The 15,690-nt window shown below is 40.9% G+C and overlaps 1 protein-coding gene across 3 annotated transcripts in view; it reads left to right on the forward strand.

Annotated features, from left to right (window-relative positions):
- The window catches only part of pcsk5b (proprotein convertase subtilisin/kexin type 5b), a 53,378-nt gene that overhangs the window by 14,909 nt on the left and 22,779 nt on the right, over positions 1-15,690 (forward strand). For all 3 annotated transcript variants that reach the window (XM_084360622.1, XM_084360623.1, XM_084360621.1), the window contains exons 4-9: positions 2,024-2,167; positions 3,303-3,379; positions 7,110-7,198; positions 7,785-7,957; positions 11,093-11,305; positions 13,301-13,401. In XM_084360622.1, coding sequence (XP_084216748.1) covers positions 2,024-2,167; positions 3,303-3,379; positions 7,110-7,198; positions 7,785-7,957; positions 11,093-11,305; positions 13,301-13,401 — 797 coding nt within the window. The remainder of the gene's footprint in view (positions 1-2,023; positions 2,168-3,302; positions 3,380-7,109; positions 7,199-7,784; positions 7,958-11,092; positions 11,306-13,300; positions 13,402-15,690) is intronic.

A 15,690-nucleotide genomic window follows, 5' to 3' on the forward strand; every position in this document is an offset into this window, starting at 1 on the left:
GTGAGTACACTGTATATCCAGACCAGAACATCTTTCTCTGTTTCACCACGAGTTCCCAGAGCAATAGAGCCCAATATAGTATATGTAGTTTAGTCTCATCTATGCTGTGTTCATCTATTCTTCTCAGAGAGTTGTGCACTGTGTTATTTGCCCAGATTTATCCAGTTTGTGGGTCAAAGGTCAGCCGAGGTTGTGGCATGATCCTGATTACTGCAGGGTCAGTGGAGCTGAGGGATTTGTGTGTGTGTGTTTTTACTGAATGAAAGAATAGAAGAGCCATAGTGATGAAATCTTTGCCTTTCCTCAATTTGCAAAAAGATCATTTAGGGTCAAGGTAACAAGACATTTCTACATTTATTCAGAAACAGGAAAGTCCACAGAGGTAGAAATACACAACTTTGCGTTCCTGTATTTCGAAATCGTTTCTCTGTGATGGGCAGTGTCCTGCATGCACTCGTCCTAGCGCGCGCGCACACACACACATACACACACACACACACACACACACACACACAGTCACAGTGCACTCAAATGCGCATTGCAGAGATTTGCATGCTTATCACAAGTGTTTGCTTTCTCTCTCAGATCATTGCTCTTTTAGTTATGTATTTGCGTGTGTGCGTGTGTGTGTGTGGTTGAATGTCCTCAGCTCTGTCAATTGTTAACTTTGTATAGATAACTCCTAGTACTTTGACCAGAGGCTTTAAACGTATTTTTCTAGCTTTAGGACAGAACTCTCTGAACTTGATGTGTGTGTTTCATGTCCAAGAGAAGGAAAAGTTTCCTCTGGTCATCAAGTCACCTGACATAGCCTTACAGTTTGAACATTTCGTTATTGACATGTTTTTGTCAGGTTGTCCATTTGTATACTATTTGTATGTAACGATGATTCGACGGGCTTATTTTAGTACTAATGCCAAGGAAGTTATGTTTTCATCCTTATCCATTTTGTGGTTGGTTGGTTTGTCAGCAGGATTACACAAAAACTCCTGAACAAATGTCCATGAAACTTAATTTCTCAGAGAATAATTCATTCAGATCAAATCAGGTGTATTTAGGTGGCTGGTGTCTATGAGTGAGTACACTTTGATGCGGATCCTGGTGAGCTTAAGTTATGATGAAGCAGTTATGAGTGGTTTAAAATTTAATGATACAGTTTGATATTGGATTAGGGCTCGGTTGAATTAAAGGGGGCTGTTGGGCCTTGGCGGAGGTATGCAGAGTTACTCAGACATGAATTTGACACACTGAAGGTCCATACAGATTGTCAGATACAACTTGGATTGTAGAGATTTATGAGTTTGATTCTGTAGTAAAGAGACTCAAAAATCAAATTCATTATATTTGAGGTGGATGGCTGTGTATCTAAATGTCTGTCTGGCATGCAAACCAACAGTTTGATGCACATACAAAGCATTTGAAAAGCATTCATAGTTAAAGATATTGGATTGCCAACACTCGGCTTAAGAACATGTAAAGATAGATCAGCTGTAGCACAAGTACTCCATTTTTGTAGGGAACGTTTACACATCTTGTGACTGGTTGAGAGCCAGCTGAGTAAAAGTTGGCTCCTTTGGTTATGGACCAGTGAAGGGGAACCTGGGACAATTTGAAAAGGATTAAATTAAAGAAACTAATTTGTTGTTTCCTCTCTCTGATCGCAGATGTTGATGAGATTTTCATTAAGCTCATTAAGTGTGTCCAATTTTGTTGAACAATTAAACAGACTTATGGATTTCATATCTAACGATTCATTTTTTTCCAACATGGGCTCTATATTTGCACGGGTACATATGAAAGCTGTCTGAGATCTCACTTTTTTAAACACCTTGAGACTTGTCTTTAACTTGTTTGGACTGGTTTATGTCTGACTGTTCCCTCAGACTTGCTGTAAGTTAAGTGGAAATTTTGACACGCTCATTGAGTTTAAGATTTTGCATCTGGGAGACCCTGATGAATTTTGTTTTTTGTTTGTTTTGTTCTCCTCATCATATCTCCTCATCTCCTGTCACAATCTCTCCAGCACTGCAACGACGACGTCCATAACTGCCAGTCCGACATGAACATCATGGGGGCCTGGAAGATGGGTTACACGGGTAAAGACGTGGTGGTGACCATATTGGATGACGGCATTGAGAGGAACCACCCAGACCTCATTCAGAACTACGTGAGTGTGTATGTATGCGCATGTAGGGCGGCTATGAGCGGCTGTGTGTGTGTGTGGGTTAGGGTTAGAGTTAAAGGATATATAGGGAAATAGGGATATTTCACCCAAAATCAAGATAAGTTTCTCGAGATAAACCACATATCTTGTTGTGAGCCCTTTCATGTTGGAACTGAAGGATCTCACGGCACACAAGCAAAGATGCATCTACTCATGGCTGGCAAGCTACGTCCCACACTGTCACGTACACAAGCTTCCATGAATAGATGCATGTTTCCTTCTGAGCGGTGAAATGGAAAAAACATTAAACTGCATCAAACTGTACACAACAAGGTCTGTGGATTACCTCGAGTAACCAGGTCATGATTTCTGGAAAGAGACATTGCTGCTGAGCTTATCAAATGTACTAAAAAGCAGAGTGCCATCGAGTCAACTCAACAAAACAATCCAGATGGATGAATGGCGCTACAGATGTGAGGGAAAATATGTATGTTTTATTATGATGTGAACTGTTCCTTTTTAAAAGTCATGTTACAGAAAGAAAGCAACAACTTAATGTAAACTGTGATACTGTACTTTGGATCAGATGATCATGAGTCATGAATTACATCCCAGAGGGAAGCTTCCCTCTGGAATGTGCAGGTATGCTGTGTGTGTACGTGTTTACTTGTCTATATTGACGAGCTTGATGTGCATGCCAAGGTATGTCTACCACAGACCAAGGCCAGATAGTTAGAGCATCTTCTTGCCCCGAGGCAGCAGGTACGGCCATCTATCAACTGTGCAGATAAAGTGATTCACACCCTGTTTGACAGCGCCTGCATTGCTGTTATTAGCTACTCTTAATGCTCTGGATTTGTTTATGCCGAAGGGTGAGAAGTGCAGCAGATTGAGTTAGCTCTGATTGCATTCGATTTACAAAACTGTTGTGAGTGACGCTAATGTGAACTGTTTGATTGGGCTAGAGACGTTTTTTGGCATTATATGGGTCTATTAACACACACACCTGCACACGGGTAGTGTTGGACCTACTTTCCAAATGAATTTAACCTGCTGGATGTTTTCTCTGCACTGATCATTATTACAACTTTCATTTTGGTTTTTGATGTGCCTGCTTTGACCTCCGTGTCTCCTCCAGGACGCTCAAGCTAGCTTTGATGTCAACGGCAACGATATGGATCCCATGCCTCGATATGACGCGACCAACGAGAACAAGTAAGACAAAAAAATCTATTCCACATCTAATGAGAGAATGAAATGTAACACTAGAGTTCAGGTAATAATAATAAAAAGAAGAAGAAGAAGTAAGAATAATTGCTTTGATTGTGGAAAATGGGGACCTGGGGAAATTCGTCTTTTGACTCTGATTAATAATTTGTACACATGCACAGGTCTGAGCACACATACAAACCATATAAACAAGCAATTGAAGTGGAGAGATGTCAAAGTGATGTATCCGCACGTAGCACAGCACCCAGAGGGGTCAGGGGATAGATGCCTTGCTCAAGGACACCTTGTCAGGGCACCAGAGGTGAACTGGCACCTCTCCAGCTACCAGTCCACCTCTGTGTTGACTGGTCCACGCTGGACTCTGAACTGCCACCCTCCAGTCCCAAAATCCTTGAGCAAATAACTGAGCAAATTAGGATGTGGCTTCAGTGTTTTGGGCTCACAATCAGCCAAACACTCCTCTGTGCGTCAGTGGGTTTCTGATTGATTTTTACCAGAAGCTCTGTGCCTCAAGATGTTTGTATTTGCTGAGCCCTGACCTTGTTGTGGGTGCGATGAGTTACATTAGTGTACTTGATTGTGACATTTGTGGGTGGGTTGTGGTTTCTCTGTTGGTAAGAGTTGGTGTTTATATGTGTATGTGTGTAAGAGGAAAAAAGGGGGACTCGCTTGTCCAGGCACTTGTCTTGTGCCAGTTTGGCTTAGTGAGTGATTTTTGGTGTGTGTATGTGTGTTTGGCTGCAGCAGCCCAAGTGTCTTGGCAGTGGTTCAGTCCCTGCTGGTAATGCATTGTCTTAAAGAGACATGAGGCCTACAGATGCAGCTTAATGAGCTGGTTTCCTTTTAAGGCTGAACTCATAGTTGACTATGATGTCAACAGAAAGTGTTGATTGAAAAAACGTCGTTGCCATCTTTGACTTTTCATATTACCACTCACATTATTGCTTTCTATATATACTACAACAAATTCTCATATGGGATTTGCAAACTAGAGATCATTGTAGTCTAATCAAAACGCAACAGTAACGTCTCCCGATTAGCTGATTAGATATGAAAGCTTGTTGTGATGTGGTCGGCAAGTTAAAACCACAGTCTGTCAAATTTCTCAGGAATAACGCTAACTTTAGCTACATCTGGCAAACTGCAGAGTGTTGTCAAACTTTGTTGTATAGCAACGAGAGTGACGTAATGGTCGTGGATTTTAAACTGCTGTTGTCAATGTGTACACGCAGCACTAACAGCTGTGCTTCGAATGTGAGCAAGAGAAAGAAAGCAATAACCTTATCACTGCATCAATCTCCCATACAGCTTTCTGAAGTACGCATATGGATGAACCAGCATCTGTTGTTCTACTTAATGAAGTTCTTTGTGTCTGCTGACTTTCAAATGTAGTCCACAGATGATCCGTCACACCTAACACAGGTTTAAAAGGACAATATTTTGTAATCTAGTGCTCGTGTTTTTGGATTTTTGTGTTTCTCTATTTGTTATTTGAATCCAGCAGAACTACTAGCACATATACAGATGTTATAGAACAAATCTTAATGTTTGCTTGGCATAACTTGCAGATAGAAAACCCCAGCAGTTACTCCGAGATAATGCTGTGGTTAGATATCAAAAGCAAAGCAAAACAGTACATGAAATAAGCACAGCAGAAACCTCAGATAAGTCATATCATCGTTTTTTACTATATATTTTTTAAATATTACATTTACGGCTGAAAATGACAACAGAAATGAACAACCTTGCCAGATTGTCATATCTCTGAAATGCAAATTAACTGTCAGTTGTCTACCTATAAGTGACTGTTGTTGTTAGTCACAGTGATTGGGACCATAGATGGATCTAAAAAATCTGAAATTGTTGTATGCCTGATTCCCAATGAACCAATAAATATACGATTTTGACTATGCTTGTTAAAGCAGGATCCAAACACACAGCTAAAACAAATCAGATGTCTATCACAGAGATTTTAATTATGAGTATAAGTGGCTGTATCCTTTGAACGTTTCAGAAAGTTAATTGTATGTGTTTGCATTTGAATAATTACTGTGTTTGTGAGTGCGTTTTCTTCCCACTGACAATTATCCATAGCACAAACGTTATACAGTTTTGGTTGAAACGCAGAGATGCCTGAGTGACTGTGACAGAGAAGTGTAGAAAATGGATAATACAGGTAAGCACAAAGACTGGAAAGACGCCAGACAGACGATTTTATGGATTAGTGGAGTGAAATGAACTGAGTGCAGACTGTTGAAGCGTTTTGAAAGAGGGAGCCAGCAGTTTGGCTCATTAATTGTCACTAAGGGGCCTATCACTGATTTGTAGCCATTTAATATGTTTAACTTTAACCCACACAGTTAGATTTGTGTTAACTTTTCTGTAAACTTGTGAGGTCATTTCAGCTCTACAGAGGACAAAACAAAGGTTCCCACAACTCTACTAACTGTGTATACGTCTAATGTGTAGAATGTATTTGAATTTTAAATAAATGTAAAGATCGTTGTTGAGTACGTTCAGCCTATCTTAGAAATGTGAACACAGTTGTTAATTAAAGGGAATAGTTCAAAAATAGTATTCAAAGTACACCAAATGGCGTATTTTGTGCATTTTACTGTGCTTTTGTTGAGTATTTCGCCTAAGTGAGAGATAAAAAATAACTACTTATGAGCACGTTTTAAATAGTAGCAGAAAAAGATGCGACGGATGGCCATTTTCGATGAAGTTGAAGCATGGATGTTGCAGTATACACCTCGGATATGTGAGAAAAGTGATGCCTCAGTACTTTTTTTGAAGCCTTTGATCGTGTTGTTCAATAAGTGTTAATCTGAAATCATCAGGTTTGTGTGAAACAGATTTTCCTCACTCTGAGTGCTTCCCTGGACTTATAAAAAGTCTCCATGTCTTCCCTCGGGGTTTCGATAGCTAGATGCTGGGTTTCCATGGCAGCGGTCAGAGCCGTTTCCGGGGGGTGTTGTGATGCAGATGTTCTCTGCAGGAGGTGCGTGCGTGTGTGTGTGTGTGTGTTTGTGCCGATCCAGAAAGTGGTGTTTCTGAGGAGGCGGCGGACGTAAACACACTATGTTTGTTTACGCTGGTCGCTGACCCAGGCCGATTGTCACCACTGCAGTTACTGGTGGAATGTTACCCTGTTGTGTGTGCGTGTGTGTTTCTAGTTGTTAGAGTTGTGCGAGTAGTCGTACTTATCACTGATGTTGGAGGTTGTTTTAGCTATTATTGTTTTTTTGTGTGTGTCTATGTGGGCTTGGGGAGTACAGTGCACTTTGCTTGCTGCACTCAGAAATTGTCAAAAGGGTCCAACCTGTGCCTCTGTTTGTGTGTGTTTGTACGTTCGGGGATCATTGGCCTCGGGGAACTCCAAACACATTTGTCCTTAGGGCATGACAAATGTTAAACAACCTCTCCCTCATTATCTAACAAGCCCGATGAGGAAAAAGCAAGTAAACTGTTGAAATATTTATAGTGTGTGTGCTTCATTTGTAACACTTACTACACTTTAAATAATTTTGTTTAGGATTGCTTCAACAGCTATACACACATTTATCTGTGAAAATGTGTGTTTACATGTCAGTGTCCTTGCTCTCCACTTCAAAAGCTGCATGTTTATCTGGTAGTTTGTGTGCGCTCTCCTGCCTGTGTATACACATGTGTTCTATTTCGTGTTATAAACTGATCTTTCCCGCTCGTTCCTCAGACACGGGACACGGTGTGCGGGCGAAGTTGCTGCAACCGCAAACAACTCCGACTGCATTGTGGGAATTGCCTACAATGCCAGAATAGGAGGTGAGTGATTGATCGTATTCGTCTGGTATTTATCACAGTTTTTGCCATGATTCAATTTATTCAGCAGAGGTATAGAAGTATGTGTTTGTAAGTGTAATTAAGGCTTGATGAACATCCATTTATGGCATTTAAAACGACTCTGAAAGAGAATTAATTAAAAAAAAAGCTGGAGGGACCTTGCTGCAAAAATGAGCATATTAGAATGCAGAAAAAAAGAGATTTAACAATGTCAGGTTTTAATAAAAACGTATTACAGCAATTTAATACCCTCAGGTTCACATAAGCTACATGAAAGGAACTTCTTTTTAAATTTGAAAATATAAAATTATAGGATATCTTATCAGTATTGGCCATGAGAAACGGGTAGTAATTGCTTTCGGCGGAAATAAATCCATATCGTCATCCCTATCTTCAGACAACCAGGTACTCAGTGAGACAAGCATACTGACATGGTAATACTTGCTCAATAATTTATTGATTAGCCTAATGAATGACTTGAGTTGCCTTTGGTTATTCTGTGTAAATAAAAAGGAGATGGATTTCAACTTTCCCTTGTGCATTTATTATTTCTGTGTTTGTGTATCAGGTGTGCGAATGCTGGATGGCGATGTAACGGATATGGTGGAGGCCAAGTCTCTGAGCCTCCAGCCGCAGCACATTGACATCTACAGTGCCAGCTGGGGACCTGACGACGATGGAAAGACTGTGGATGGACCAGCGTCTCTGGCCAGGCAGGCCTTTGAGAATGGCATCCGCATGGTAGGCACATGCATGCATGCATACACATTTACACACAGAGACGTGTACAAATGAACATGTGCTTTATTGTGTAGCCAAGACTTTGACATTGGTATTCAAATGGTGAGAAAAGATATAAACACATACTTCAAGCAGATGTGTGTATGTGTGTGTTCCACGCTCATATACTCATATCCCAAAGTCCTGCCTGGCTATCTCTACCTGTGAAGCTCCTCCAGACATTAGAGAGCAGCCCTGGCCTATTAGCATATATTCATTTACATATTCATAGCTTATTTTGCATAACGACAAGCTGGTGCTGTGTTGTGGAGTGAAAAAGCTATAACCGAGGTTAAGAGGGGTGAAGTCATTTACTGGTCTCGTCTCAAACACAAATACATTCACACGTTCACAAAGTTTGCCACAGCTGGCTTTCTGCCATTCAGTTAAGCAGATGTAGACCTTTGAGGAGGTGAGACAGAAAACTGAAAACTTGACTGGGAGGATGAGGACGTGTTTAAAAAAAGAGAAAAGAGAGGGGAAAAAAAAAATAGGGACGGACAGGTAGGGAGTGTGGGTAAAGGAGAGTCTTTGTCGCTCCTGACAGGCTGGCCTTTTAAGATGACAGAGGTGAGGGAGATATCTGTCCAGCTAGTGCAAGCTATGTGTATGTGCTGGCATGCCCCCCTGCTGTTGTGTGTGTGTGTGTGTGTGTGTGTGTGTGGGTGTTGGTGAAGCTGAGTGGAGATGGCATGCTTGTGATTATAACATGTACCTATGTGACACTCTGAAGAGACAGTTTATCATGGAGAGCTGAGGTGTTAGAGATACCACTGACAGCTGTGGAGAGTGTTGTAGTCTGGCTTGTGTAGCTGTGTCTATGAATGAGTCGAATACGTATCTCCGTGTCTGTCATGTTTTTTTTTTTCCGTTTCCTGGCTATATTTTGTGCTACTTACAAAATATGAAAGAAAAAGAGACATTTGTCTATCTTTATTATGTGTGCACAACATTTTTCCTCTAAGTGTTTTTTAAATGGCTCTCAGTCATATTAGAAACGTCCATCAACATATTTCTTAACTTAAATCTGACTTTCAGTGAGTTTTTGTTGTTTTTAAATTACAACTAAGGATTCTATTCATCATTTATTAATCGATGTTTCTATTCCTGTTCAAGCACTCGGCAAAATCTCAGACTTGAGAAGCTTAAAATCTGTGAATAGTTTTAGACAAATTTTCTGACAGTCATCGAGTTCATTCATTGCCAATTCGTTTTGAACAATAAATAATTTTTCCTTTTTTTTTTTTCTTCTCTCTCTTTCAGTAACTTGATGATGAATGTCTGTCCATCAGTTTCACATTGTGTTTCACCTCTCTCCCATCATCTTCTCTGCCCTCTGTTTCCTCTCCCTCTCCGTCTTGGTCCTCTCCCTTGTTTTGCTAACTGCTCTTCAAAGGGCTCTCCATCACTCTCATCTGTCAGCGTTTGCTGTTGTCTGATCCCCCTCTCACTCAGAGGGGCTCCACTCGCTTATCGCTGCCTGACAGAAGCCCCCTTTTGAAGAACTCCATTCCACCTTTTATTCCTTTATATCCGTGTGTGTGTGTATGTGTGCTTCTGCGTGTGTGCACAAGCGTTATGAGTGTGTGTCTTGACAAACAGCATGAACTGCAGTGTCAGTCAGTTTGTCAGATGACTTTCTCTCTGACTCCTGGCTGAACTTTGCCTTAATAACTCTGTTGGTCATCTGCAGCACCGTAACTCCTTCAGTGTGTCTCCACCATGCCTGGGTTTAGATCTTTTTCAGCTTGGCCAATTCTGGAAATACAATGTCTAATTAAAAAGTAAAAGGCGTGAGATGGCTTCAGAGGGTTTCCAATGAAAAATAATCGATGTATTAGTAAATTAATTGGTGTCTTCTTTTACACTTTGAGTTCATGTGAAGCTCACACTTTGAATGTCTCAATTAGCGAGATCCTCTGAATACATTTGGGATGTTTTTTTTTTAAGAAAGCACTGTGTAAGCTCTTTTCGAACTTAGATTTGGATATTAAACTGCTGCCTCGCTGCACATGTAGTGGGCGTCAGTCATTTGCGCATACACTCACATAAAATCACTCCTAAAACTACATAAAAGTACAAAGAAATGATTTGCTACCTGCATATATTGTGGAAAACAGACTCTTGTCTTGACGGGCATGTTTGTGACTTTATTGCTTTGCTTTCTTTCATTTTCCTGTACAATCACATCAGTTCTAATGTGGGTATTTTGTGGTCGTTTGATGCTTTGCTGTCACGCTTAAAATACAGATAATACAATTGTTTACATAACATCTTCAAAATAAAGTTACAAAATTAAAAGGGTTGAGCAAAACAGCCACACAGACACGTAAACGCAATGTCCCCACCACAAGGATGTAACAAAAATACAATATTGAATGAAAAAAACAGAACTGACTTGTTGTCGGACAGCAATAATAGCACAATATAATGATAAATAAACAAATAACAGGCAAAGATGAGAAAGTGTCCTCACAGTAAGAATAAATTTCAAGATTATGCAGCCATCTCCTTTCAACAATTAAAATAAATAAAAGGATCATCAAATGTTATGCAATGAAATGTACCATTTACAAAAACAAACATCTTTATCAGAAATGTCCTTTATCTGACTTGTTACTTATTATTTTGACAGTAGTGATTCTGGTAATACATTAAATCTGGTGTCAGTCACTAAATGAACTCTCCTCTGCAGCATGGGAAAAACTCACTAACACAGCGTGGTACTCGGCTATGCCAACTTTTAAAAAGAAGAAAAAAAAATACTACTTTTGCCCAGTTGAAACATAATGATTGCTGAAGTTGGATCAAATCACATCAGATCTTTTGCCAGACACTAACAGGACTGCTGAAGACTTGCACTGTCTCTGCAGTCTGCTGATCTTTTCCAATTCTTTTCATGCTGCTAGTGTTGATCTTTTCTTCCTTTTGCAGTGATTTCTGTTTCAGAGCCTGTTACTCCCCTCCGGTCAGCCATTAAAAGAACATTTAAAACATTTAAGCCAAAACAAAGTCTGGTGAGCAGTAATTACCCGTGAAGTATTAAGACAAATCTGCAAGCTCTTAATATATCCTCTCTGCTTCTTCTCTTGTCAGGGGAGGAAGGGACGCGGCTCCATCTTCGTGTGGGCTTCGGGCAACGGTGGGCGCAGCAGAGACCACTGCTCCTGCGACGGCTACACCAACTCCATATACACCATCTCCATCTCGAGCACAGCTGAGAGTGGACGCAAGCCGTGGTACCTGGAGGAATGCTCGTCCACACTGACCACCACCTACAGCAGCGGGGAGAACTATGACCGAAAGATTGTAAGGATTGAAGTGTGTGTGTGTGTGTGTGTGTGTGTGTGTGGTAGATTTTACGAAGTGCTGCTGAACGTGCACACACATAAGCGCATTAGTTCTTGAAAGGAGCCCGAGTGCCCGTGGCCTAATTTTACTGCATGGCCAGAATGCTTGTTACTTCCTTCCTGGTGTAGAAGTTGTATCTGTGGCGCTTTAAGTGGAGACACTACACTTGAATACGGTAAAAATAGACGTCACTATAAAACTATCCCATTTGATTACTAACATTAGGATTAGTGCTGCTCAATTAATCGCTAAATAATTGAAAACGCAGTATGACTAAGTGCAATATCCAAATTGCACGAACTGCAATTATTTTATAAAGGCAAAATGTGCCACAGGACAGCGCTTTAATTAAATTGTGTAGTGCTGCAGAGATGCTCTGGCTTACAAAGCTTTTTTCTCCAGATGTAATAAACATGTTTGTTTGGCAGAGACCAGGAAAAATGCAATGGCAAAATAATCGCATTATCGCTTTTTGACTATATCATGCAGCACTAATTAGGAGAATCACTTATTTGTATTTCTGATATTTTATCTTTAAAATATACACACAAGGTTATCTGATTTGGTATGTGCTAGTTTTCTGACATTTCCAGAACAGGAATCTGGACCGACATAAAGACCTAAATGTGTACTTTGGACATTTTCTTTTAACCAGTCTGAAAAACAGCATGTTGGCGACCAGTACGTGAGAAAACAATGTCATTTTACCTGTAATGTCTCTCCTTAAATGTGTGACTTGAATCTAAGAAAACCCCTAAGGTGCGTCTACCTTCCTAGACAACCATTAATTTCCATGGACTGCTGTGCATATTTTGATTTGGGCATTTAAAAATGAAAAGAATTGAAAACAATTAGTACACCATGATGCAATTTGGCATTAGCTTGACTTTGTGTGTACTGTATGTGCTCGTGGGACCAGTAGTGTGGCCTGGTTTGACCCAAGTTGGCCAAATCACTCCTATGATCCACTCAGATGGACAGTGACAGTTGTCCACTGTGAGCTCGCTTGTCTGGCAGGGTCTTGCTACATTCCTCGTACTGATGCCACTCACACACAACACAGAGATACACACACACACGCACACGCACATGGACGCACACACACACACATACACATGTGCACATCCTTCACAGTTTCCCTCCGGCTTTGTACACTTACAGTAGAACCTCATTTATCTGAATGTCAGTCTAATCTACTCGAGCAGACACTGTCCTGTCTACTTAAACAGTACTGGACCACTTTTACTTCTTACTAAACCATTTAAGATTCTGTGTGTGTGTGTGTGTGTGTCTTCGGATAATCCCTAAAACTTTTTGGTCCAGGAAAGGTCCTTTGATGAGGAATCGGACTGGAAGTTGGCCAAGCTTTTCTTGGCTGACTCACTGTTAGCTGACTGACTGTTTGGCTGTCTAAAGTCCATACAATCAGCACGGACATACAGAGCTTAAACAACATGTTTTCCACTTTTTTTTGTCTTTTTTAATTCCGTCTTATTCTTTATCCTTTGTTTCTCCTTGGGCATTGAATTGATTTCCTTAAATTCTTGGGGAAACTGGTGATTTGTGTACTCGTGTGTGTTATCTATAGTGAGGCAGTGTATCAAAGCTGGAATGTGAGTTTCAGGAGTTTCAGGTGTGTCTAAATCCTCCTGATCCTCATGACTTCAATCCCTCTCTGTCTGTCTGTCTGTCTGTCTGTCTGTTTGGCTTTCTCTCTCCTCACCTTCCCATCACTGTCACAATTTTCTCTGGTCTTCCTCTAACTGTAATGTTCGTCTCTTCATCTCCATCTGTTTTACTTTTCACTTAATTTTTTTCAATTTGCCTCTTTTTCCCCTTTCCATCTCCTCTTTGCCCTTTTTCTCTTTCTTCATTCCTATAATTCCTCTTCATCTCTCTTTCATCCCCCTCTGACTCTGCCCTCACTCCTCTTCTCTCCTCCTCTGTTTACAGATCACAACAGACCTGAGACATCGGTGTACAGACAGTCACACAGGGACATCGGCCTCGGCTCCCATGGCTGCTGCCATTATTGCTCTGGCCCTGGAGGCAAAGTAAGATCCACTTAACCTCATCCCTTCACTTCATCCTTTTGCCCCTTGCTCACCCTCTAATGCTCTCTTGTCCTCTGGCCTCGGTGATCTATAAGGCTAACACGTGAAGCATTTTCTCACAGACTCATCTCTGTCAAGTCAGCGGTGGGGATGCATTTAACTATTTTAAAAGCTATCTTCTTTTTAGTCAGTTAATCCCAGCAGCATTTTAACAGAGACGTACCAGAGACGTACATGGCTTCAAGGCATTCTGGAAAACTGGACACTCCTGCAGGACATACATGCTTACTATCAGTTGGAGCAGCAAGCAAGTGTTAATGTAATGCAGAATAATGGGCTTGAGATTGTAAGGGTTACAACAAGTTTTCTCTCTTCAGTACAATGGACACCTGCATCTGGTCAGTTCAGAGTTTCAGATTTTACATGCAATTGACCTGCAGCCACGTAGTCATGTATTCACATTTACTGCTATTTCATCCGCAGCTCAGTACACATACCTTGTCTTGAAGGTCTGTATACATACAGGACTCCTTCTAGTTCCTAAAAGCAGGTTTAAGTGTCACAAAAACCGTTTTAACAGCTGAATGCCAGTGTGGATGGTAAAATTGAAATGGATGGAGAAACTTTGATGAATTCTGGCCCCCAGGGCAACTTTTGAGATCGTTTTAGGCAAGTTTGGGTCCCTTTAGGTGTGTAAATGCACTATGCTGAGACCTTTTTCAGTAAATGATGAAGTGTATATGTACTCTACTTTAGTAGTCAGTGCTCGACAGGTGTGCACTCCTTCAAAGGTGAACTGTGCCTGAACTCCGGTTACAACCTTATGCAGCGTCAAATGTGTACATACTGTATCCACTGGGATATACGATTTTATACCACAATACATTTCATTAACATCTCTTCTCAAACCTTCACACAATGTTGCCTTGGGCCCTTGAGACAGGTTTGTGTGGTCTGAGAGGGATAAGTTATGTACTTTGGTGCAAAGCGTTTCATCTCAGCTGTCTATGAAACTGAAGGCTCTTAAATAAAATTAAATAAAATAAAATTACAAAATAGATATTCTACAAAAATTTACGTAGAATATGACCAATTACTACAAGTTTTTTGTTTCAGTTTTAAGGGTATGTTTTCATCTTCGTTAACACAAAAATTGTATTGTGTTGCAGAGGCTTTAGACGTCTAAAGTATATATTTTATAACAAACTCCCGATCAATGTCAGGACAGCAGAATCACTCGCCATCTTCCGCAAAAGACTGCTAAATGTAAATGTTATTGCAGAATCACCTATGTTGTGATGGCCCCGTTATTGTGCGCAAAATATTGGCTATTGATTTCAAACCCAGTGTTGCCCTATTTTGTTTCTTTTAGCCATTGAAACTATTTAGACGTCCTTGTTGGCAGAATTTCATGCTGTCTGCAACACAGACATTTTGGGGCCAGGTGCTTTCAGGCCAAACATTTCTGCTAGAAGGGACGAGAGTGCCAATTTCAAAGTTGGCACTTTCAAAGATAAGAAACAGATTTTTAAAGCATTTCACTTTCAGTTGGTTTCAATGTTCTGTCTGGCTCGTATTCCCTCCAGTGCCCCGGTTGCTCTGTGTGTGAGATGTTTGCACTTTCCCTCTTCAAAACCTGTTGATCTGCTTATTTGTGATTTAACTCATAAATTGGAAAGAGTGCAGTGCAGGTGCTGAGACTTTGAATTGGGCATTACCCCATCATCACATGTTGAGCGGCTCAGTTAGCTGAGGTCACTTCATTTAACCTGGATAATCCAATCCAAATCCTCACAGTAGAAAATATTCTCGGTTTCCAGGCAGTGCTGGGCACATAAGCCTGTTTCCTCAACAAGATTATCACACACTGCCTCTTGCCTGCATGGTTTCTTCTCTTCGGCTAGCTTTCACCTCCTCTCTGCCGTGCTCGCTGTGCCTGTACCGCTGTCACGATGGCCCTTTTTTCTCCAAGGCAAACGCTCTGTCTCTCCTTCTGTCCATTCATTCAGTTTCTCACATGGATAAACTTGCAGGCATGCACATGCAGGCAACGGGTGAGGATGAAAGGGAGACGGGGGGAAAAAGTTTAGACAAACTCTGCGCAATACCGATTGTATCTGCCCTTATCTGATGAATGAAAGCAAGCAAACATTCTGTGATAAACATGTCAAGACGCCATTACGCTCGACTTCACTAAACTCTCTCTGTTGTGAGGTCTTTTCCCTGGGTATGGAACATGTTACATCAGAAAACTGTCCCTTGCTCTTTTCTCTGTAGATTTTGCCAAGT

The sequence above is a fragment of the Pagrus pagrus genome, assembly GCF_965226575.1.
Source record: "Pagrus pagrus genome assembly, chromosome: 8".
NCBI lineage: Eukaryota > Metazoa > Chordata > Actinopteri > Spariformes > Sparidae > Pagrus > Pagrus pagrus.